This window comes from Salmo salar, chromosome 27 (assembly GCF_965601325.2).
Source record: "Salmo salar chromosome 27, fSalSal1, whole genome shotgun sequence".
Classification (NCBI taxonomy): domain Eukaryota; kingdom Metazoa; phylum Chordata; class Actinopteri; order Salmoniformes; family Salmonidae; genus Salmo; species Salmo salar.
The window spans coordinates 33,996,155-34,022,156 of record NC_138317.1 but is presented as its reverse complement, the minus strand read 5'-3'; the positions used below and the strand labels follow the sequence as shown (position 1 = coordinate 34,022,156).

Sequence of the window (26,002 nt, the reverse complement as noted above, 5' to 3'; positions counted from 1 at the left end):
TACGTGTACGTGTATGTGTGTGTGTGTGTGTGAGAACGTGTGTGTGTGTGTGTGTGTGTGTGTGTGTGTGTGTGTGTGTGTGTGTGTGTGAGAACGTGTGTGTGTGTGTGTGTGTGAGAACGTGTGTACGTGTGTGTGTGTGTGAACGTGTGTACGTGTGTGTGTGTGTGAACGTGTGTGTGTGTGTGTGTGTACGCCTGAGAAGGAGACCTAGCTTAATGGCTTTCATGGGGCAATCCAATCAGTCTGATTCACATTACAATGACTGGCCGTGGTATGAATGGACAGACAGTCAGGGAAACCCCCACTGGCCAAATAAATTCTAATGATGAGGCGCTATATTGTTATAAATATGCTTTGAGGAAATAGACCATTAAGGGTTAGGTCTGGGGTGGGGGGACAAGATGTCAAAGCTTTTGATTTAGGAGCCAAAATATTTTGGGGGGTTTTTAACATTTCCCCCGCAATGTGCTCCTTATGCAGGTATCTTATGACAAAAGCAAAAGGTTGATAATCCTCAGTTTGATGGGAGGAAAAAGCACTTGGTTATCTCTTTTCCTCTTTCCTAAGCCGTCAGCTTAACTCTACAGCTTTACACATCAGCTTGTCACTCAGAGACAGACAATCAGGTGTCAGGAGGCTGAGGTCAATAATAAAACAATCAACCAAACATCGAACCCCCGGCTACTCCCAGGGTCAGCCTGATCTGCACCTCTGCGCCACCCGATGGGTGGTCCATGAGTCACCCTTTCACTCAGCGGGGGATGGTGGAGGGGTAGAGGTGGGACTCAATGGCAGGAAATATCAGGGGGCCTCTGAGGGAAGCAGCAACACCATCACACATACAACACATAAAAGAGAAGTTCAATTCTCATAAACCGTCAACTGCCTTTAGACCAGTTTCAGTTGATGAAAGAAAAATCCAACAGGCCTTTTTTGCACCTTATGCAAGTTCAGCTCTCATATACTCTGTTAGAAAGTAGATTATGAATCATATTCTGACTGTGATGGAGACAGAATAGTCATATCTTCTTCTATTCAGAGACAACATTTCTCAGTGACCTGGTAGTTTGGAATGACTTAAGGGAAGCCAGGTGTGGTAATGAGTTGTATGTTCCTGGGCTGTTGGCTGCCCCTTCTGCCTGTATGTGTGTACGTCTAGCACTGTGAATGGGTTGTGTTTTTGCATACTAAGTGAGAGTACAGTAACCGCAGTGCATTCTTTATCTGTGTCAGAGGAGACACAGCACTGTGGAGGGAGATAGGGGGATTCCAGACACACACACACACACACAAACACAATCTGGAACAAAGGTCCTGTGCTCACGTTGCACTCCACCCCACACACTCACACAGAGGGTCAGTATTTCTGTTCCCGATGCCTAAGGTGGATTCCCAGGTGAATTTCCTGAACAGAAGCTCTAACTGGCAAACTAACATGAAGTGGCCGTGTCTCATCAGTCATAAAACAAGTCAAACGCCAGTTTCTGACAAGCAAATAGAACCACAGAGGGAGACCACATGACTGACAGCATGACTGAGTCTGGCCAGGCAGGTACATTGGATCTTAACTTGACTGTCTGTTTACTTCTCTAGGTAGTGCTTAGCAAAGTTGATGCTAAAACATTTAGAAATAAAACCATGTCTACCCTAGACATTATTTTGTATTAGTGATAATACTATATATATATATTCACATCACAATTCCCACAGATAATGTCAAATGAATGTCCTCAGTTAGTCCTGAATGTCCTCAGTTAGTCCTGAATGTCCTCAGTTAGTCCTGAATGTCCTCAGTTAGTCCTGAAATACCCTTAAGGTCTGCTAATCTAAAAAGTCTCATCTCGCCTTGCTCCCATCTCTACCTTTCAGACCTTTTAGAGTCCTCTCTGTATGTACTCCTCTGTCCTGCTCCCATCTCTCCCTTTCAAACCTTTTAGAGTCCTCTCTGTATGTACTCCTCTGTCCTGCTCCCATCTCTCCCTTTCAGACCTTTTAGAGTCCTCTCTGTATGTACTCCTCTGTCCTGCTCCCCTTTCAGACCTTTTAGAGTCCTCTCTGTATGTACTCCTCTGTCCTGCTCCCATCTCTCCCTTTCAAACCTTTTAGAGTCCTCTCTGTATGTACTCCTCTGTCCTGCTCCCATCTCTCCCTTTCAGACCTTTTAGAGTCCTCTCTGTATGTACTCCTCTGTCCTGCTCCCCTTTCAGACCTTTTAGAGTCCTCTCTGTATGTACTCCTCTGTCCTGCTCCCATCTCTCCCTTTCAAACCTTTTAGAGTCCTCTCTGTATGTACTCCTCTGTCCTGCTCCCATCTCTCCCTTTCAGACCTTTTAGAGTCCTCTCTGTATGTACTCCTCTGTCCTGCTCCCCTTTCAGACCTTTTAGAGTCCTCTCTGTATGTACTCCTCTGTCCTGCTCCCATCTCTCCCTTTCAAACCTTTTAGAGTCCTCTCTGTATGTACTCCTCTGTCCTGCTCCCCTTTCAGACCTTTTAGAGTCCTCTCTGTATGTACTCCTCTGTCCTGCTCCCATCTCTCCCTTTCAAACCTTTTAGAGTCCTCTCTGTATGTACTCCTCTGTCCTGCTCCCCTTTCAGACCTTTTAGAGTCCTCTCTGTATGTACTCCTCTGTCCTGCTCCCATCTCTCCCTTTCAGACCTTTTAGAGTCCTCTCTGTATGTACTCCTCTGTCCTGCTCCCATCTCTCCCTTTCAGACCTTTTAGAGTCCTCTCTGTATGTACTCCTCTGTCCTGCTCCCATCTCTCCCTTTCAAACCTTTTAGAGTCCTCTCTGTATGTACTCCTCTGTCCTGCTCCCATCTCTCCCTTTCAGACCTTTTAGAGTCCTCTCTGTATGTACTCCTCTGTCCTGCTCCCATCTCTCCCTTTCAAACCTTTTAGAGTCCTCTCTGTATGTACTCCTCTGTCCTGCTCCCATCTCTCCCTTTCAGACCTTTTAGAGTCCTCTCTGTATGTACTCCTCTGTCCTGCTACATCTGGACATCAGAGCCCTGTGCAAAACCAACAAGATTTCACAGTTTTACCAATTTAACTTCAGATTCTGACAATTTTCAATTTTTCTTCAAACGTCAAATTTCGAAGTTGCTCCCAACTCAAATGTTGGAGATTTTGACACCCTGGTTTCCTCCTCCTGCTCCGCATCATTCCGAATGGTTAAGTCAGGGTTTCTCAAAGGGGGTGAACGTTTTGGTGTTTGCCCTAGGCCTACAAAGCTGATTCAAATAATCAACTAATCATTAAGGTTAAAAAAAAATGTCACTGGGAATAGGGTTATTCCTATCACTGGGAATAGGGTTAGGTTAAATTTATTTGCACCAAAGAAAATAAGTGACAACAATAGAGATAAAAACGAATAATGAACATGCGACCTTCGGATCAGGTGTCATGGGATTCTGAATGGTTAAGTTAAGGGTTAAGGTTTGGGATAGAGTTAAACATTATGTTTATGCATTCATTCTGAATGGTTAAGTTAAGGGTTAAGGTTTGGGATAGAGTTAAACATTATATTTATGCATTCATTCTGAATGGTTAAGTTAAGGGTTAAGGTTTGGGATAGAGTTAAACATTAAGTTTAGGCATTCATTCTGAATGGTTAAGTTAAGGGTTAAGATTTGGGATATAGAGTTAAACATTAAGTTTAGGTGTTCATTCTGAATGGTTAAGTTAAGGGTTAAGGTTTGGGATAGAGTTAAACATTAAGTTTAGGTGTTCATTCTGAATGGTTCAATTAAGGGTTAAGGTTTGGGATAGAGTTAAACATTAAGTTTAGGTGTTCATTCTGAATGGTTAAGTTAAGGGTTAAGGTTTGGGATAGGGTTAAAACAACAAGTGTCTACCACTGGGATTGAACACGTGACCTTCAGATCTGAAGTCACGGGACTACACCCATCCGCCACCCCTGTCCAGGTAATATCGCTCACTGTGGCCCCTAGTGGCTAATTTTGAATGCCTTTCCCGACGTCCTCAAGACAATTTCAAAGTCAACTTGGAGCGATCTGGCTGTGCAAGACAGTCCCACTTCAAAGCCTTGATGGAAGAAAGGTGGGAGGAGGAGGGCTTCTCTGACTCAATCTCTCTCTGTCCTCCCTAGCTCCCTCCTTTATCCATTTCATCCTTGTCACGTCCACTTCACTTCAGGGATTCTCTTTGGCCCTTCCTTCGTTCTCACTTTACACCATATCGTTTACTGTTCTTCTCTCTTGCCTGCCGACTGGTGCCCTTTCAGTGCCCGCTACATCACATTAGCCGCTTTTCATCTGTGTCTCAGGAGACCGTCCTGCCTTCTCTCTCTCTCTCTGTCCTTCTGTGGCCTCATGTACCAATGTTTTATAGTCTCCCTTTCACCTCCCACTCAGGATACTTCTCTTCTCATTGGTCGACCAGCTCAGTAAAACATAGTCTGTATTCCAAATAGCACCCTATTCACTATAGGTCTATAGTGCAATATGGGCCTTATCGGCCCTGGTCAACGGTAGTGCACTATAAGGGGAATAGGGAGCCATTTGGGACGCAACCACACATACAGTAAGTGGAAGTTCACCCAATTGGTTAAAAAAAAGAGTGCACTAACCGACCAAAAGCAGAGAAGAAAATTAGATAAAGATGGACAGAGAGAGGGAAGGAGAGAAGGAGGGAGGAGGTGAAAGAGAGAGAGAGGAAGGAGGAGGTGAAAGAGAGAGAGATTAGGTTTTCAGAGTAAGGGCCTGAAGCCAGTCGTTTGTACCAGGTGAAAGTATTTTGTTTTGAAGTGGGCTGAGGTAGATAAGTAGTCTATAAAATGATGCTTTACATTGGGAAGTAACATACAGTCTCAATTCATAACCTCTGTTATTTAATCTCTTATCTATCTAAATACCTGATATCAAAGGGAGAGTAGTCTCACTGGGAATGTACCGCACACAGTCCAACTCCCAATACATCATTTGACTATCTGTCATCTACAGTAAATACCTCATCATAAAGAGTAGTCTGGCTTAATCAGACGTATCCTGATTGAGACTATGGAGTCTGGCTAGTGAAACTGTAGGAAGAGGAATCAGTCTGGCTATACAGTATGTAGCAGTATGTGAAATACCTTCAGGTCTTGGTTTTCCCTGTAAAACTGAACCAATGGAATAGGGAAAATATATTTTTTTAAGTATGTGAACTATGTATTTGACATGATATAGTCTATTCTATACCATAACGTTAAACCAGGAACTTTTTGGGGGTTGTCATGAAAACGGAGCACAGACTGGAATAAAAGGGATAATCCACCCTAAAAATGAAATGTGACGTGATACGTCATCAAGACAAGGTTCCCGTCACTGGATACAGGGGATAACAAACTATCACATTTCATAATGCTTTTAAAACAATTACCTGCAGTCCAGATCGCCAAATAAGCCAATAGATGGTATGGGCAAACTTCTCTAGAACCAATCCATCTGTCTATATCATCACAACACAGTATATATTTTGTTCAAATGTCCCCAAAGTGCAGAGTGCGCCATCACATTAATATCCTTTCTTCCTTAAACTACCACGACGCAAAACTGTGTTCTCCTCTCCCTGCTTGCAGGCGCGCAGGGCCCTTGAGCGTTGCCATTGCAACCTGATTCACACAGCTTTGTTCTAGAAACGCAATCTATTCTACCAGGTTGAACATGGTGATATTGTAACTCCTAAATTGATAGTGAAGTTTGTTTTAGGGATTTACAACTAGCTAACTTCTTCACATGCTGATATTGACTTTGGTATTATTGTATGTAGTTATGTTTTCTTGATAGCTACCTAGCGAGCTAGACAGCTTTTCTAGAGAGAACATTGCATTGTGGGTTTTGTAGTCGAATTCACACATGTTGCTTACTAACTTATTATAACGACAAAATGCAATATTTTTTTCACAACATAAACTGTTCTCACATATTTGCATTTTTTATGTAAATCATAGGAATTTGTGGTTTTAAGTGGATTATTCCTTTAAGATGCTCGCCACAGAGGTTTGTTTTTTAAACAACTAACTGACCGACGTCGGTTAAACTTTTAAAAAAAAATACGCACTTTCTCTAGAAAGAAATCAGATCACGCTAAAACTGTGTGATGTAGTAGGGAGTCGTAGTTTCCAATTGGCCAATATTCAACAGTTTAGCGAAGAAAATGTGGTAATTAACTACAATGACCATAATCGGTGGCAGCATCATGCAGTGGGGATGTTCTTCAGTGGCAGGGACTGGGAGAATAGTCAGGATTGAGACAAAGATGAACGGAGAAAAGTACAGAGAGATCCTTGATGAAAACCTGCTCCAGAGCACTCAGAACCTCAGACTGGGCGAAGGTTCACCTTCCAACAGGACAACGACCCTAAGCATAAAGCCAAGACAATGCAGGAGTGGCTTCGGGACAAGTCTCTGAATGTCCTTGAGTTGCCCAGACAGAGCCCGGACTTGAACCCGATCGAACATTTCTGGAGAGACCTGAAAATAGCTGTGCAGCAACGCTCCCCATCCAACCTGACAGAGCTTGAGAGGATCTGCAAAGAAGAATGGGAGAAACTCTCCAAATACAGGTGTGCCAAGCTTGTAGCATCATATCCAAGAAGACTCAAGGACGTAATCGCTGCCAAAAGGTCCTTCAACAAAGTACTGAGTAAAGGGTCTGAATACTTATGTAAATGTTATATTTTTAATACATTTGCAAACATTTCTAAAATCCTGTTTTTGCTTTGTCATTATTGGGTAGTGTGTTGATTGACGCTCATATCTCCGCCCTAACAATGGGAGTCATTGTCCCAAAGGCGGAAAAGCAGAAGCTAGGTCCAAAATAAGCCCATAGAAACACATTGGGTTTATATTGGACAGATTTTGTCGAGAGTGAAACCTCTCTGGTGTGGGGCAGACACGGAGAGGGAGAGAAGAGAACGCGCTATCGAGACAGATAAAGAGCATTTGCTTCGCGAGGTACAGTATCTCTACCTGAAAATACATGATCTAATCTAAGTGATTGATAGTTGGTATTCAGCAGTCATAAAAGTATGCCTTATTTACTTTGAAGAACTACTAAAATAGTGATTGTGTCAGACAACATAGGCAGCAGCTCTATAGAGATGAGATGATGACTTGGAATGAAATAAAGTCATCATATAAAACAAATGTACATATAATATACAAAACAACTGAAATATTTTATTAAAATAATGTGAATAAACGATGGTTAATAAGTGATAAGCAGTAATGTGCTGTCACTATTACATGTTTTATTCTGTGTTGTCACAGCATTCAATCCACATAACGCATAGCGCATTTCATGCTAAAAAATATATTGAACCGAAACTGAAAACCGTGATAATATTTTTAATAATTTAACTGAAACCGAACCAACCTCAAAAAGCACTAATCGCTCAGCACTAATATGCTGGTCAGGCATAGTCTCTACTCAGTACATCATCAGTATTGGGTGATATAGTACATAATCAGTATTGGGTGATATAAGAGTATATGTTCTAGTTTATAACAGTAAGGTTCTCACCACAGAGGTCAGTTCCATCTAAAATGTATATATTATCGGTGTTATAACAGTTTATAATAGGTTAATAACAGTAAGGTTCTCCCCACAGAGGTCAGTTCCATCTGAAATGTGTATATTATCGGTGTTATAACAGTTTATAATAGGTTAATAACAGTAAGGTTCTCCCCACAGAGGTCAGTTCCATCTGAAATGTGTATATTATCTGTGTTATAACAGTTTATAACAGGTGTATAACAGTAAGGTTCTCACCACAGAGGTCAGTTCCATCTGGAATGTGTATGTCATCTGTGCTATAACAGTTTACAACAGGTTTATAACAGTAAGGTTCTCACCACAGAGGTCAGTTCCACCTGAAATGTGTATGTCATCTGTGCTATAACAGTTTATAACAGGTTTATAACAGTAAGGTTCTCACCACAGAGATCAGTTCCATCTGAAATGTGTATGTCATCTGTGCTATAACAGTTTATAACAGGTTTATAACAGTAAGGTTCTCACCACAGAGGTCAGTTCCATCTGAAATGTGTATGTCATCTGTGCTATAACAGTTTATAACAGGTTTATAACAGTAAGGTTCTCACCACAGAGGTCAGGGCCATCTGAAAGCTGTATATCCTGGCGAGGCCAAAATCAGCCAGTTTGATCTGTCCTCCACTGGTGACCAAAATGTTCTGGGGTTTCAGGTCCCGGTGAACCACACGGTGTGAGTGCAGGAAGTCCAGTCCCTGCAGCAGCTGGTACATCATATCCTGTTAGGACAACACACATGGGCACTCAGACACAGTCTTAACAGGTACAACATGACACATGGACACTCAGACACAAGCTGTGTTTGAATACTCACACTAACAGCACTAACCGTACTATTTGTGGCATACATTTAGTATGTAGTATGCTTATTGGTCATAGCATAATACATATATTCATACTAAAAGTTTACGGATGTCGTACTACATTCGTCAAAATACGAAGTACTCTAGCAGTGGACACTACTTCCATGCATTTAGGGCCCATAATGCAATTCTTCAGAAAATGGGCGTGGCTTCACAACATATTCAGATTTCAAGAAAATGGCGGAAAATATGCAGCCAAAGTCCGACGAGAGAGCATACAAATTCATTGCTTTAACTAATTATGACAAATGTTAAGAAAATGTTGAGCAATGTAATTTGACAATTTGTTAGCTGCGCTAGCCTTACGAACTGCATAGCATTTCATTACAGAAGTTTCTTGTATGCACCATATGTTAGCTAGCTACCTAACTTTAGTTGGCTGCTAATACTTCAAACTTGCCAGTATATTAACTATATGCTATCTAACTAAACAACCCAACATTTATTGACTTGATTTTTCAAGTAATTCTTAGCTTAGCTAAGTGGTATAGTCGTTGTGCGTTCTCAATGAACATTCTTAAAGAAGTCGTAAGATGTCAAGCTCGTAATTTGTTAGCTATGCTAACAAGCTAGCAAGAAGTTGCATTGCAACAGTATCAAATTCCGGTAGACACATCGAAGCACTAGTACACTCAACTACAAGGATACCGTTCGTTTACAGTATACTAAAATTAACTAATAGTATATAGTATGTAGTATATACTCATTAAGTATGTAGTATACAGTATGTTAGTATGGGTATTCGAAAACAGCCACGGTCTTAACAGGTACAACAACACACATGGACACAGCCACGGTCTTAACAGGTACAACATGACACATGGACACAGACACAGTCTTAACAGGTACAACATGACACATGGACACAGACACAGTCTTAACAGGTACAACATGACACATGGACACAGACACAGTCTTAACAGGTACAACATGACACATGGACACAGACACAGTCTTAACAGGTACAACATGACACATGGACACAGACACAGTCTTAACAGGTACAACATGACACATGGACACAGACACAGTCTTAACAGGTACAACATGACACATGGACACAGACACAGTCTTAACAGGTTCAACATGACACATGGACACAGACACAGTCTTAACAGGTACAACATGACACATGGACACAGACAAAGTCTTAACAGGTACAACATGACACATGGACACAGACACAGTCTTAACAGGTACAACATGACACATGGACACAGACACAGTCTTAACAGGTACAACATGACACATGGACACAGACAAAGTCTTAACAGGTACAACATGACACATGGACACAGACACAGTCTTAACAGGTTCAACAACACACATGGACACTGACAGTTTGTCATGATTTTACGGATACAAGACACATGGACACTGAAAAAAGACACCTGATATCCTTGGTATAGAGGGTTCAATGGTACTAAAACAAAAGGTCATTTTTAAAATCTGTTTTTGTTGCTACACATTGGTGTTGGATGGTTGCCCCAATACTAATGCAGTTCATTATCATGTGTGTACAGTATGCATATCACTGTAATCTGTAAGGTAACGATAGTAAGAAACATTTATTTCTCTTCTAAATCAGCCAACGGGTCTCAGAACACTGAAAACCTAAATGAAAAGTCCCACAGAGTGAAGTGAAATCACTGAGGCCTTGCACGCGGTGCAGCAGCTTGTCGACTAGGAAGAAAAGAGAACGTATCCCTTTAAAGCCCAAGTGTGGCAGATGTTGATAACTGACACAATTGTGGAGGGAGAGCAGAGCAGGAAATACATGTTGCTGTGAGGGTGTAGTTCTGATCTTTGGGCCCTGTTCCAAAAGTAGTGCACTACATAGTTAATAGGGTGCCATTTGGGTACTGCCTTGATCTGTTGGTGGTGGGCCTCTCTCTGCCTCCCTCCCTCTCTTCCTGCATCTGGCTGGACTGGAGCTGAGGTGGATTGTTCATTGGAGATCCACTCTTTCCAGCTGCAGCCATGAACGGCCCCACAGTGGCCCTAATACCCACAAGCACTCAGTCCAGGGAGAGAGAAATAAAAGTAAAAAGAGAGAGACAGAAATAGTCTAAGAGGAGGGCTAAACTGAAAGGGCTCAACGGCCATTTCTACTCTCTGGTGGAACTTGCACAACAACATAAGGACTGAACTGATGGTGATAGCAGAGGTGGGGGCTGTTTGAGTGATAGAGAGATGGGGAAGATTAAGAGAGAAAGAGAGAGAAAGAGAGAGAAAGACGTGAATCGACCTACTGCTGGGGTTGCAGCAGGCAGCGGTGCCCCCCCCCCCCCCCCCCCCCCCCCCCCCCCCCCCCCCCAGAAACACGTCACCAAGACCTCACAAGTGACATGGACCTGGGCTTGCGGAGGGGCTCCATTCTCTGACCCTAGCAGCTGGTGAGTGATTAAAAGAGGTGAAACAATGGTCTGCACACTCAAGCAGAAAACATTTTCAAACGGGCGGGGCTGACCAGGGCCAAGGGGAAGGGACAGGAGCCTCTGCACGGAATAGAGAAGAGACAGGGCAGAGGGAATGTGTGTGTGTGTGTCTGTGTGTGTGCGCGTGCGGTGTGTGTGTACGGTGTGTTTGTGTGCGGTGTGTGTGTGTGTGCGTGTGGTGTGTGTGTGTGCATGCGTAAGCAGTGTGTGTGAGGGTCCCTTGCGCATGTCAGCCAGAGAGCGTAAACAGGCCTTCTTTTTTGCATCTCCATCCACCCGTAACCTACGAGGCCAACAGACAGCGGCAGAGGCAGTTATTTAGGGACTTGATACAATGGCATCGCCCCCATGAGTTCCTCTCTGTTTGCTTTAAATGGCCATTTGCGACATGTTTCCTTTCAACAGCATTTCCTACAAAACGCCAATTATCTCAGAAGTGTGACTTGAGGACAAACATACAAACAACAACAAGGCCCCCATGGCGCACCATCTCCCCTGCCTGCTTCAGTTCATTCATATAACAGTCATTCAGTAGTAGATGATGCAGGTGAAGATGAATGATACCGTTGCTTGTCAAGAGTTAATAGATTTTAGTTGTTAATAACAATGTTTGTAGGGCTGGGGATAATGTCAAACTATCAGACTGACATTAATATCTAGTCTCCAGTCTGCAGATGGTATGAGAAAACACCTGACCTGTTGCAAACCAATGTGACAGGAGGTGACACAGAGCAACGAGTTGCCCAACACCCTAACGGTCTATGACAGCACCTCGACCAGAGATAGCTAGCTAGGAAACACAAGGCAGGCGATACCCAAGAATAAAAATTAAAAAGTAGCCTAGAGAAAAAGCAGTCAAAACATGGCATCCCCTAGTGCAGTCCCTTTTGTCATGCTAATAAGCAAGACGCAGTCATATTGTTTTATGTAACCGTGTGACAATACAGGACATCTGCCAGTTAGCGTAATGCTTCATTAACCAGGCTTTGATAGGGCCAGGCCTGGAGACGGGGAAGGATGGGGGATCTGGGGGTGGAGGAGGGGGTAGAGGGGCACGAAGCCCAGCGTTAGCCCAGCCGCACTCTCCAAGGCTGGGGGAGGCTGCGGGACAGAGACCGGCTGCTTGATGTCCTTCCAGCTCATTTGATTCCTGGAGCCTCTTTGATCAATTACCATACGGTGGGTCTGACTGTAGGTCTGAAAGGGGGCAGTGGGGGGTGGGGGTCTGCAATCTGGTGTCCTCTGGTCTGGAGGAGTGTTACTGTGCAGTGTCCACTCTCATGGAAATAAAAGGGACGGTGCCACTGTCATCTTGTACTCGATCGTTTTCCATTGTCCCTCATCGCTCCAGCTGCTGTTTGGATGTTGAAAATGAATGGGAGAGATCTCTCTCCCGCTCAACAAGTGGTCTTCCATGCTTGCTTTCAAATCAAATCAAATTTGATTAGTCACATGTGCCGAATACAACAGGTGTAGACCTTAAAGTGAAATGATTACTTATGAGCCCCTAACCAACAGTGCAGTTTAAACAAATACGGATAAGAATAAGAGATAAAAGTAACAAGTAATTAAAGAGCAGCAGTAAAAAAGAACAATAGATACAGGCGGGTGCCGGTACAGAGTCAATGTGCGGGGGCACCGGTTAGTTGAGGTACTATGTACAGTTGAAGTCGGAAGTTTACATACGCTTAGGTTGGAGTCATTAAAACTCGTTTTTCAATTTAAAGCAATGCTACCAATTACTAATTGAGTGCATGTAAACTTCTGACCCACTGGGAATGTGATGAAAAAAATAAAAGCTGAAAGAAATAATTCTCTGTACTATTATTCTGACATTTCACATTCTTAAAATAAAGTGGTGATCCTAACTGACCTAAGACAGGGAATTTTTACTAGGATTAAATGTCAGGAATTGTGAAAAACTGAGTTTAAATGTATTTGGCTAAGGTGAGGTTAATAAATAGTCTCTCTCTAACTGTCTAGAGGGAAAGAGGTTAAAAAATACAGAGAGAGACTAACTGTTGAGAGAGAAAGAGGTTAATAAATACAGAGAGAGACTAACTGTCTAGAGGGAAAGAGGTTAATAAATACAGAGAGACTAACTGTTGAGAGGGAAAGAGGTTAATAAATACATTTTTACATTTTACATTTTAGTCATTTAGCAGACGCTCTTATCCAGAGCGACTTACAGTAGTGAATGCATACATTTCCATACATTTTTTTTTTTTTTCTGTGCTGGCCCCCCGTGGGAATCGAACCCACAACCCTGGCGTTGCAAACACCATGCTCTACCAACTGAGCTACAGGGAAATACAGAGAGAGACTAACTGTTGAGAGGGAAAGAGATAAATAAATAGAGGGAGAGACTAACTGTTGAGAGAGAAAGAGATTGCCATCACTTCCGCTTCCTACCTTTTGCGGATACTGGGTCTGTGTTTCAAATGGCACCCTATTCCCTACATAATGCATAGGCTACATAATGCATAGGCCCTGGTCAAAAGTAGTGCACTATATATGGAATAGGGTGACATTTCAGATGCACCCTAGCAAATAACTGGATTACTTCCGGATTAGTCTGATAGTCAGGATGACTTCTGGTTTGTTAGTGTGTAAATGTAAATGTGTTTGGCCCTGAAGGCAATTCTTTAGCCTACAGGAAATTGAGGTTTGACACACGATGAGACACTGCACATAAAGAAATGCCTTCTGTCAGTGTCACCTAGTTCTGTCAATCCATATGATTACACACACTCACAGACGCACACACACACACACACACACGCACACGCACACACAAACACACAGAGAGCGTCTCCTCCTTTAGATACACAGTGAAGTGAGGGACCAGAATGAAAATAGAAAAGCCGAGGCCCTCTAATTAGGACCCAATATGCCACATGTGCTGCCCTTCAAAAAGCCTGAATGCTGTCTGATGTTTGGGAGTTCCATCCTCAGTTCCTGTCTGGGCCAGGAAGAAATATTCCCAGGATACTTTGCAAAAACAAGGTCCACATATTCATAGACCTTACAAGTACAGTAGGGAATTTTCAATTTAGTGTAAACTTACTAAGAAGTTGCCCCTAGACAGACTCACTTTGATAGTTTCAGGTGGCACCCCAGGATCAGGGGCTTTTTCCAGGTACGTGGTCAAGTCCTGGTCAACGTGCTCAAAGACCAGGGTCAGCTTGGTCTCGCGGTCGCTCCGAGACACAGTACACACATCAAACAGTCTGCAGAGAGAGAGGCAGAGTGAACACTCCTGCTTAGCATGGTTAATGTCAGTCAGATCTCATGGTAACACTATATAAAATCATCTATAAAGGGTTTGTAAAAGGATCGCAAGTAGTCCATAAAATAGTTCACAAGTAAATAGAGGTTATAAAGTCATCAGTCTTTCATTTAAGAGGAATAACAAAGTATTTTCATTTATAACCACCATCTATGACAAACCATATTTTCCAGTGTAAACTTGCTTCTGAAATATAGATAGACACTTGATAGGATCCCTAGCATAATTCAAAACCTGAGAGAGATCTAATCTATTTAAACAATCTAGCTTCAGTTAGGGGGAGAAATGAGTTTATAGTGTCAGTTAACTGTCCAGGGTACGGTTTCCCAAAAGCATCCAAAGCTTAGGATCCTATGGTTCTAAGATGAACTTAGCCTTACAATGCTTTTTGGAAACCAGGCCCAGACTAGTTCTCCTGACAGTTTTGAAAGAATGCAAGCAATGCTTTCACATACTGGGCCTTGTTAGCTAAACGAAAGGAACCGATCTGAAATTCCTTACTCGTGACTGATGGACATTTTGGCAACATGATCTCCTAGCCCTTATTCCAGTATGTGTGCAATAGCGGACTTCACAGTACAGTAGCCACAATAGGATCAGTTGAGAGTTGAACACCTTGACAGAGTGATTGATTTGGCATTCGCGTTATTAAAAACATGCTGTAACTGTAACCGGCCAGGCTGATACTGATTACTGCATTGTTGGGTTTAGAGTTTACAAGAAAGGCATTTCACTGTGCTTGGCACGTGACGTTAAAACTTGAAACTTGAATCCAGGTCTCCTGCATGCCACAAGACCCCTTAGTCCACTGAGCTAAACGCCTAGGCAATATATCTGGGAGCAAACGCAACTCTTTAGGTCTCAGACAAGGTCACACATCAAGAGAGCATACACTATATGTACAAACGTATGTGGACACCCCTTCAAATTAGTGGATTCTGCTATTTCAGCCACACCCGTTGCTGACAGGTGTATAAAATAGAGCACACAGCCATGCAATCTCCATAGACAAACATTGGCAGTAGAATGGCCTTACTGAAGAGCTCAGTGACTTTCAACATGGCACCGTCATAGGATGCCACCTTTCCAACACGTCAGTTTGTCAAATTCCTGCCCTGCTGGTGCTGCCCCGGTCAACTGTAAGTTTTGTTATTGTCAGGTGGAAACGTTTAGGAACAACAATGGCTCAGCCGTGAAGTAGAAGTTCTGTCCTCGGTTGCAAAACTCACTACCGAGTTCCAAACTGCCTCTGGAAACAACGTCAGCACAATAACTGTTCGTTGGGAGCCTCATGAAATGGGTTTCCATGGCCGAGCAGCCGCACACAAGCCTACGATCACCGTGCGCAATGCCAAGCGTCGGCTGGAGTGGTATAAAACTCGCCGCCATTGGACTCTGGAGCAGTGGAAACACATTCTCTGGAGTGATGAATCACGCTTCCCCATCTGACAGTCCGATGGACTAATCTCGGTTTGGCGGATGCCAGGAGAACGCTACCTATCCCAATGCACAGTGCCAACAATAAAGTTTGGTGGAGGAGGAATAATGGTATGGGGCTGTTTTTCATGGTTCAGGCCCCTTAGTTCCAGTGAAGGGAAATCTTAACTCTACAGCATACAATGACATTCCAGACAATTCTGTGCTTCCAACTTTGTGGCAACAGTTTGGGGAAGGCACTTTCCTGCTTCAGCATGACAATGCCCCCATGCACAAAGCGAGGTCCATACAAAAATGGTTTGTCGATATCGGTGTGGAAGAGCTTGACTGGCCCACACAGAGCCCTGACCTCAAACCCATCGAACATCTTTGGAATGAATTGGAACACCAACTGCGAGCCAGGCCTAATTGCCCAACATCAGTGCCCGACCTCACTAATGCTCTTGAGGCTGAATGGAAGCAAGGCCCCGCAGCAATGTTCCAACATCTAGTGGAAAGCCTTCCCAGAAGAGTGGAGGCTGTTATAGCAGCAAAGAGGAGATCAATTCCATATTAATGCCCATGATTTTGGAATGAGATGTTCGACGAGCACGTGTCCACATACTTTTCGTCATGTAGTGTAGTTCCGACCCATCTCCTTTAGGCATGTTTAGCCTCCTGCCCACTAACCCTATCCTTTAGCCTCCTGCCCACTAACCCTATCCTTTAGCCTCCTGCTCACTAACCCTATCCTTTAGCCTCCTGCCCACTAACGCTATCCTTTAGCCTCCTGCCCACTAACCCTATCCTTTAGCCTCCTGCCCACTAACCCTATCCTTTAGCCTCCTGCCCACTAACCCTATCCTTTAGCCTCCTGCCCACTAACCCTATCCTTTAGCCTCCTGCTCACTAACCCTATCCTTTAGCCTCCTGCCCACTAACCCTATCCTTTAGCCTCCTGCTCACTAACCCTATCCTTTAGCCTCCTGCCCACTAACCCTATCCTTTAGCCTCCTGCCCACTAACCCTATCCTTTAGCCTCCTGCCCACTAACCCTATCCTTTAGCCTCCTGCCCACTAACCCTATCCTTTAGCCTCCTGCCCACTAACCCTATCCTTTAGCCTCCTGCTCACTAACCCTATCCTTTAGCCTCCTGCCCACTAACCCTATCCTTTAGCCTCCTGCTCACTAACCCTATCCTTTAGCCTCCTGCCCACTAACCATATCCTTTAGCCTCCTGCTCACTAACCCTATCCTTTAGCCTCCTGCTCACTAACCCTATCCTTTAGCCTCCTGCCCACTAACCCTATCCTTTAGCCTCCTGCCCACTAACCCTATCCTTTAGCCTCCTGCCCACTAACCCTATCCTTTAGCCTCCTGCTCACTAACCCTATCCTTTAGCCTCCTGCCCACTAACCCTATCCTTTAGCCTCCTGCCCACTAACCCTATCCTTTAGCCTCCTGCCCACTAACCCTATCCTTTAGCCTCCTGCCCACTAACCATATCCTTTAGCCTCCTGCCCACTAACCCTATCCTTTAGCCTCCTGCTCACTAACCCTATCCTTTAGCCTCCTGCTCACTAACCCTATCCTTTAGCCTCCTGCTCACTAACCCTATCCTTTAGCCTCCTGCTCACTAACCCTATCCTTTAGCCTCCTGCCCACTAACCCTATCCTTTAGCCTCCTGCCCACTAACCCTATCCTTTAGCCTCCTGCTCACTAACCCTATCCTTTAGCCTCCTGCTCACTAACCCTATCCTTTAGCCTCCTGCCCACTAACCCTATCCTTTAGCCTCCTGCTCACTAACCCTATCCTTTAGCCTCCTGCCCACTAACCCTATCCTTTAGCCTACTGCTCACTAACCCTATCCTTTAGCCTCCTGCCCACTAACCCTATCCTTTAGCCTCCTGCCCACTAACCCTATCCTTTAGCCTCCTGCCCACTAACCCTATCCTTTAGCCTCCTGCCCACTAACCCTATCCTTTAGCCTCCTGCCCACTAACCATATCCTTTAGCCTCCTGCTCACTAACCCTATCCTTTAGCCTCCTGCTCACTAACCCTATCCTTTAGCCTCCTGCTCACTAACCCTATCCTTTAGCCTCCTGCCCACTAACCATATCCTTTAGCCTCCTGCTCACTAACCCTATCCTTTAGCCTCCTGCCCACTAACCATATCCTTTAGCCTCCTGCTCACTAACCCTATCCTTTAGCCTCCTGCCCACTAACCCTATCCTTTAGCCTCCTGCTCACTAACCCTATCCTTTAGCCTCCTGCCCACTAACCCTATCCTTTAGCCTCCTGCCCACTAACCCTATCCTTTAGCCTCCTGCCCACTAACCCTATCCTTTAGCCTCCTGCCCACTAACCCTATCCTTTAGCCTCCTGCCCACTAACCCTATCCTTTAGCCTCCTGCCCACTAACCCTATCCTTTAGCCTCCTGCTCACTAACCCTATCCTTTAGCCTCCTGCTCACTAACCCTATCCTTTAGCCTCCTGCTCACTAACCCTATCCTTTAGCCTCCTGCCCACTAACCCTATCCTTTAGCCTCCTGCCCACTAACCCTATCCTTTAGCCTCCTGCTCACTAACCCTATCCTTTAGCCTCCTGCTCACTAACCCTATCCTTTAGCCTCCTGCTCACTAACCCTATCCTATAGCCTCCATCCTGACAACGCCAATAATAATGTTGTAGCTACATTATATCTATTTTAAGAGGGAAACCCTTGGCGACTCCTGAGCATCCAACACATCAACATTGTGGTTGTAGGCGACAAACCGAGCCCAAACATACAGATTATTTGGGCAGTTGTGCCATGGGGAAGCGTGGGTGAAAGCCTAGAGAAGACGTCCAGTGTCAACCTCAAAGAGCCGAGGACGACGACAAAGATTCCTTCAGGAGCACCAGGGCAACGCGTGATGCGTCATGGCAACTGAAGCAGTCTGGACTGCCTATGACCGACCACTAGATGTGGTTGAGCAGCATCTCTCACCATGGCAACCAATCAGTTTGTGTGACAAGAACATGAATGGAATTTATCCACTCACTGACATCGCTCTATCATTGCTTCAATGACACTATGGGGCCAATAAGGTCCGTATCCCACGTAGCTTTTATGCAGTAATTCTTAGATTCATTTTAAAATATGTCATATTTACAGTGAAATCCGTATTTCAATAGCTTCAAATATTTCAAAAGAGTCAATGGGTCTGTAGTAATAACAGTAAAATTGCAGTTGATGTCTGTGTAATCTCTGTGAATTGTCTTGAAGTAAAGCATGGGAAAGCTGCTCCACCTGGTAGTCCTTTTCTTCTTTCCCTTGTAGCCTAAAGGGAATATGCACTGTGCCACACCCCCTGTTAACAAAGGCTTGTAAATCCTGCACTGAGGATTCAAGGTATTATTGCCATACGCCCATGATGTCACAGAACGAGCGAGCCACCCTGTTGGAAACTTGGGGTTAAACGCCCCTCAGAACCGTGATTGTTCCACTACAATGCAGCCTCTCGCCAGACACTGAGCATATGGGATGACTAATGGGTGTCATTCTTAAACATCCAGGGGTTGGCAGGCCTGTAGTTACACAGTAGGTCCAGAATGCACACTGCTCTGTGCTCACTCTCTCCCGCGCTGTTTAGCTTTACAGAGAGACCAGACCAGACGCCCTTTGGTGTGGATTTGAGCTTGGGCTAACGTATAGGAACCAGAATTTTACAGAATGGGAGAAATTAGCATACCACAAAGTATAGGGAGTAAGGACACATTTTGTGTCATCATTTAAATCTGTCGAACCTTCGATACACGGAATCTCTATGAAGAATATATTAATTTATTCAGACGAACAGAATAATAGAGGCTGTAGTGTGACCAGCAGGGCTTAGAATAACATTTGTACAGTATTATTAAAAAGTTTAATCCAAAAGCACTCAATCTCTCATTATAAGCTAAATGGCAAGGTTAGACCTTGAGCTGGGCCGGTAAATGACGTGGTTTCTCTGCCGAACTGAACTGACCTCCAAATTGGACCATGGGAGTATACAGCTGCAAAGCATAACAACCCCTGTATGTTGTCTTGTGGCCTGGAGGATTAAAAACAACACATTTTATATGTAGACTACTGGAATGGGGGCAAAATCAGCCCAATACAGTATCTCTTAGTGTGACTCGATGCACAAAATGGTTCTTTCTTATCATTCCCAACAGCAGTTCCTTGACTTTTCTGTGAAATTCCACTCTAACCAGCGATGGGGATGATTTATTTAGGTTATTAATCTGGTGAACAGATATCACCCAAGAATGTCTGTCACAGGTGCTGCACACAAAGAATCCTTCCAGACACACCAAGCTCTTAAACATAATGTACAGTCTACTGTATGGCACTATAGTATCACCAGGATCAAAATGGGGTTTGTAGTTGTACATCACAAAACAACAACTTTTCCAAAGGTCAATAAGGCAACTCCATAAACCGCTGCAAGGCATTATGCAGTAACTTGTTGGTTGCAACCTGGTCTCAGAGCATTTTTTATTATTCTCGATGTAAATCTGAAAGACTAAATTTAGTATGATATATTATGTTTCGTATGGTATGTATTCATTTGTGGATGTCCATCACCTATTTCATCTGATAATGTATGTTAGGAATTACAATTTGTATTATATACTGCTCAAAAAAATAAAGGGAACACTTAAACAACACATCCTAGATCTGATTGAAAGAAATAATCTTATTAAATACTTTTTTCTTTACATAGTTGAATGTGCTGACAACAAAATCACACAAAAATAATCAATGGAAATCCAATTAATCAACCCATGGAGGTCTGGATTTGGAGTCACACTCAAAACTAAAGTGGAAAACCACACTACAGGCTGATCCAACTTTGATGTAATGTCCTTAAAACAAGTCAAAATGAGGCTCAGTAGTGTGTGTGGCCTCCACGTGCCTGTATGACCTCCCTACAACGCCTGGGCATGCTCCTGATGAGGTGGCGGATGGTCTCCTGAGGGATCTCCTCCCAGACCTGGACTAAAGCATCCGCCAACTCCTGGACAGTCTGTGGTGCAATGTGGCGTTGGTGGATGGAGCGAGACATGATGTCCCAGATGTGCTCAATTGGATTAAGGTCTGAGAAACGGGCGGGCCAGTCCATAGCATCAATGCCTTCCTCTTGCAGGAACTGCTGACACACTCCAGCCACATGAGGTCTAGCATTGTCTTGCATTAGGAGGAACCCAGGGCCAACCGCACCAGCATATGGTCTCACAAGGGGTCTGAGGATCTCATCTCGGTACCTAATGGCAGTCAGGCTACCTCTGGCGAGCACATGGAGGGCTGTGCGACCCCCAAAAGAAATGCCACCCCACACCATGACTGACCCACCGCCAAACCGGTCATGCTGGAGGATGTTGCAGGCAGCAGAACGTTCTCCACGGCGTCTCCAGACTTTGTCACGTCTGTCACGTGCTCAGTGTGAACCTGCTTTCATCTGTGAAGAGCACAGGGCGCCAGTGGCGAATTTGCCAATCTTGGTGTTCTCTGGCAAATGCCAAACGTCCTGCACGGTGTTGGGCTGTAAGCACAACCCCCACCTGTGGACGTCGGGCCCTCATACCACCCTCATGGAGTCTGTTTCTGACCGTTTGAGCAGACACATGCACATTTGTGGCCTGCTGGAGGTCATTTTGCAGGGCTCTGGCAGTGCTTCTCCTGCTCCTCCTTGCACAAAGGCGGAGGTAGCGGTCCTGCTGCTGGGTTGTTGCCCTCCTACGGCCTCCTCCACGTCACCTGATGTACTGGCCTGTCTCCTGGTAGCGCCTCCATGCTCTGGACACTACGCTGACAGACACAGCAAACCTTCTTGCCACAGCTCGCATTGATGTGCCATCCTGGATGAACTGCACTACCTGAGCCACTTGTGTGGGTTGTAGACTCCGTCTCATGCTACCACTAGAGTGAAAGCACCGCCAGCATTCAAAAGTGACCAAAACATCAGCCAGGAAGCATAGGAACTGAGAAGTGGTCTGTGGTTACCACCTGCAGAACCACTCCTTTATTGGGGGTGTCTTGCTTATTGCCTATCATTTCCACCTGTTGTCTATTCCATTTGCACAACAGCATGTGAAATTTATTGTCAATCAGTGTTGCTTCCTAAGTGGACAGTTTGATTTCACAGAAGTGTGATTGACTTGGAGTTACATTGTGTTGTTTAAGTGTTCCCTTTATTTTTTTGAGCAGTGTATGTTACGAATTTGCAAAATGTACAATATGTTACTAATTTGCTAAATGTACAATATGTTATGAATTTGCAAAACATATGATATGTTACGAACTCTAGCTAGGTGGCTAGGGAAAGGGGGATACCTAGTCAGTTGTACAACTGAACGCATTCAACTGAACAGTGTCTTCCACATTTAACCCAACCCCTCTGAATCAGAGAGGCGCGGGGGGCTGCCATAATTGACATCCATGTCTTCGGCAGCTGGGAAACAGTGGTTTAACTGCCGTGTTCAGGTGCAGAATGACAGATTTTTACCTTGTCAGCTCAGGGATTTGAGCCAGCAACCTTTCGATTACTGACCCAACACTCTAACCACTAGGCTCCCTGCTGCCCTATGGCTAGGTGGCTTACATTAGCTAGCTCACTAACGTTAGCTAGGCTAGGGTTTAGGGTTAGGGTTAAGGTTAAGTTTAGGAGGTTAACCCCAAGAGTCGATGTCCGCGCCCCACATAAATCGAATTAGCATAATACAAAAATCCCCATACAAATCTGTCAGTTTAAGCCAGAAATATCTGTTTCTGCATTGGACGCGTCTCAATCTACCGCATCCGCCGATGTCGCACTTCCTCATCTGCGGTGAAAGGTGACAGAGCTAGACCATGAGGCATCCCGAAAATCGGTCTTCCGACAAAATTGTCTGTAGCATCTGAACGGTGTGGCCTAGAAACTATTATGACCCCTCTATGGAAAGATCACGAACACGATGGTGTTCTCTGTTTGCTCTACAACCCCCACAAGCGTCTTGGGACTCATCCGAAGTCGGTACAGCCAATCTGCCAACTTCTGTCTGTAGAGTCCGAACAGTTTGGGATACACATTAATATGACATCCCTGCAGAAAGGTGAGACTCTCACGAACACGTACATGCCAGTTTTGCTCTAGGACAACCACGGGCCTCACAAGACTTGTCTATAGGTCCCCCGGTAACAGAAGTAAAGTATATATGGAGACTGTTTAGTACCAAAAATAAGGGGTTAAATACATGTAAAAAAAAACCTGTCAGCAATGGGTGTGGCTGAAATAGTCCACTAATAATCCACTAATTTGAAGGGGTGTCCACATACGTTTTATATATATATAGTGTATTTACAGTATAGAGACTGTTTAGTGCCAAAAATATGGGGTTACAAAAATGTACAAATAAAAAATGCTAACTTTCCTGATCTTTCTTATATCGCTCAGATATAGGACAGACACTTCAGAAGAAACTTCCTACAGATTTTTGGGGGGGACTAGCTATCGTTCCATGTAGTGAATTTGTTATTCAATGCGTTTGTATGGGCTAATAGCAGTAAGGCCAAAAATATTTTTGTTCATCAAATATTTTTTTTTATACTACAAAGGGTCTTAAAATTCTTTATCAAATAGTTAATGATCCTTGGTATGACCTTCTTAAAACTATTCCATATAGTTTAGTAGAACCCCCCTGCGCCCCACCCCTCCCCCGGCTTAAAACTATTCCATATAGTTTAGTAGAACCCCCCTGCGCCCCACCCCTCCCCCGGCTTAAAACTATTCCATATAGTTTAGTAGAACCCCCCTGCACCCCACCCCTCCCCCAGCTTAAAACTATTCCATATAGTTTAGTAGAACCCCCCTGCATCCCACCCCTCCCCTGGCTTAAAACTATTCCATATAGTTTAGTAGAACCCCCCTGCACCCCACCCCTCCCCCGGCTTAAAACTATTCCATATAGTTTAGTATCAAACGTAACATATCATACTAAATGAAGTGTCTCGGAATTACGTACAGATCATACTAAATGCTCTGAGACTAGGTTGTTTAAAGAGATACATATCATGGGTGATAATAGCATATGGTTGAAAAGATAATGTAACATCTGGGACCTTGTTAGATGCACCCCCCTCTCCATCTCTTCTTACCTGACCACGTTGGGGTGTTCGAATGCCTCCAGTTGCCTCAGTACCGCCACCTCACGGATGGTCGAGAGGGGCATCCCTTCCTCCTCCGTCTGCACCCGAACTCGTTTTAGGGCTACAAAGCGTCCCTCGTTCTTCAAATCTCGTGCCTTGTACACCTTTCCATACGCACCTTCCCCAATCTCGGCGACGGGCTCGTACTGTTGTGCTACACTTTCTTTGTCCATTTTTGCGTCTTTTTTCTTTTTCTTGTTGAGAATATTGCGGGGAATCCCAACGAACGTAACGAGCCAGGGTTATTACAAAGCCATCCTCACAGAAAATAGTTGTTGGCGCAATGCAATGCCTAAATTAAAGGAAGACAGAGGTAGCAGAGGTAACATCGTATATGTCTGTCTGTTTTTGGTCAAACGGAGGTCCACAACATTGTGTTATCAAGTTTAGTTTTATTCCGACTATCAACACTAGAACCCCGATGCGTTCTACTTGATCCACTCCCACTTCAATACGCGTATGAATCTCTTGTCCTAGTTACCTCACATCACACAACATCTGGCATCTCTAAAAAAATACAGTTTTTAAAACAATTTTACATAAGTTCTCTAAGTGCAGAATGCAGTACATATTACAACAATAAGGTCATCTTTATGTTCACGCGTAATCACAGATATGTAGACGAATGAGTCAGAAAAACAAGCAAACCAACTTGAAAGAATACAATATAAACTCTGCAAACTCAGTAAAATTATTATATATTATTATACAAATATTTTTTCCAGGCTCCGATATCTTTTCCCAAATGTGTCCAGTCTATTATGGTTTATTATAGGCGACAAACTTTTGCGAGCACGTGGTTGTCTACTGATTGTATTGTCTGAACTTCCTATAGTCCATTTAACCACATCTCTCATTTCCATGTCATTAATAGAGTTGTGGTTTAATAATGCAACATTTTCGCTATGCGTTTTGTGCACGGCAACTTTTTTTTAAATATATAAACGTTTAAAATAGCCTACAACAATTAAAACATTGCAGCATCGTAATTGGCAACTCGTGCTTTTAAAATATCACAATAAAGGACATGCATGCAACATACATTTTTCTACACAAAAAGTAAAATATGAATATTTCAGCCTACCTTATTTTATGTTATCAGTGAAAGTCGCAATTGGTCGTGTCCATGAATTTATGAAACATGCCCCCTTTGGATAAATGTTCACACTAAGACACAACACATCACAGATCCCTCACTGTCACGCCGGGCCACACAGGTAGTCGGATGGTGCACGCTTCTGTAACCCCCATCCCTCAGCAGTAGGCTACCCACCTCTGCAACTGCAGCTCACGCAAAGCAACTATAATACCGGGGGGAGGGGGTATGCCTTACACAACAACACAGTGCCTACTGCAACTTTTTTTTTGGGGGGGGGGGTCATAGGACAAAAGCGTGATATATTCTCCAAGCCACGCTTTTCTCAGTTTTTCCCCGTTTTAACTCTCTTTTCCCCATTTATCCCGGGATATGCAACGCTTGCCTGTGAGCTCCGTCTCTTCTTCGCTTTCCCACGCTGGCTGAATGTGCCTTGACCCCCTTCAGATAAGTTTGACACAGAGCAGGAACATTTCCGCATTCCTCCCGACTACAAAGACTAACCGCCTCCTTTTAAGTTATGTTGCCCTCCTTGGTTCTTTATCATTCATAGTTCTCTCTCGGGTTTGCCTCAGTGTCAAAACCAGCAGAACGACAGGGGGGAAATCTGGGCGGCAAGAAACGTTTATTTGATGGAACATTCGATCTTTCCGGGCCATTGAAAACTATTCCATTGACAATACACCAGCGGGGAAGAAGGGTGACAAGCAAGCCTTTGGCCCATAAGGTCAGGTTCGGTTCAAGGACTAGTGACTTGGGTTGTGTCAGGGGGTGATTCTCCCAATGACTGTATGGATTCTGGCAACGCACCCCTTCAAGGGTGGTCATTTTCAATGTTTTCAATGCTTCATCTTCACGTGAGATGCCCCCCATGATGAGTTTTTTTTTGTGGACCCCACCCCCATCAAAGTTGCCCATCCCTGGCCTAGATGATAGTCATTTTGGATTTAAAAAAAAAATACCGGTATGTAAATGATCTAATTAAAATATGTATATTATTATCATTTTGGCACATAAAATAATATCGAAGAACATAAATATGTTATGTGTCTTTCAAAAGTGTGATGAAAAGAGATTTATCCAAAATTGTTATGAGATTTCTGTTAGGCATCTTTCAGTTGTG

The 26,002-nt window shown here is 44.0% G+C and overlaps 1 protein-coding gene across 1 annotated transcript in view; it reads right to left on the bottom strand.

Annotated features, from left to right (window-relative positions):
* The window catches only part of LOC106588946 (cyclin-dependent kinase 6), an 83,588-nt gene extending 57,802 nt beyond the window's left edge, over nucleotides 1–25,786 (bottom strand). The window contains exons 1-4 of the mRNA XM_014178524.3: nucleotides 24,868–25,786; nucleotides 23,733–24,075; nucleotides 13,955–14,090; nucleotides 8,111–8,278 (exon numbers count right to left, since the gene is read on the bottom strand). Coding sequence (XP_014033999.1) covers nucleotides 8,111–8,278; nucleotides 13,955–14,090; nucleotides 23,733–23,956 — 528 coding nt within the window. The 5' untranslated portion in view covers nucleotides 23,957–24,075; nucleotides 24,868–25,786. The remainder of the gene's footprint in view (nucleotides 1–8,110; nucleotides 8,279–13,954; nucleotides 14,091–23,732; nucleotides 24,076–24,867) is intronic.
* Between the last annotated feature and the right edge of the window lie 216 nt (nucleotides 25,787–26,002).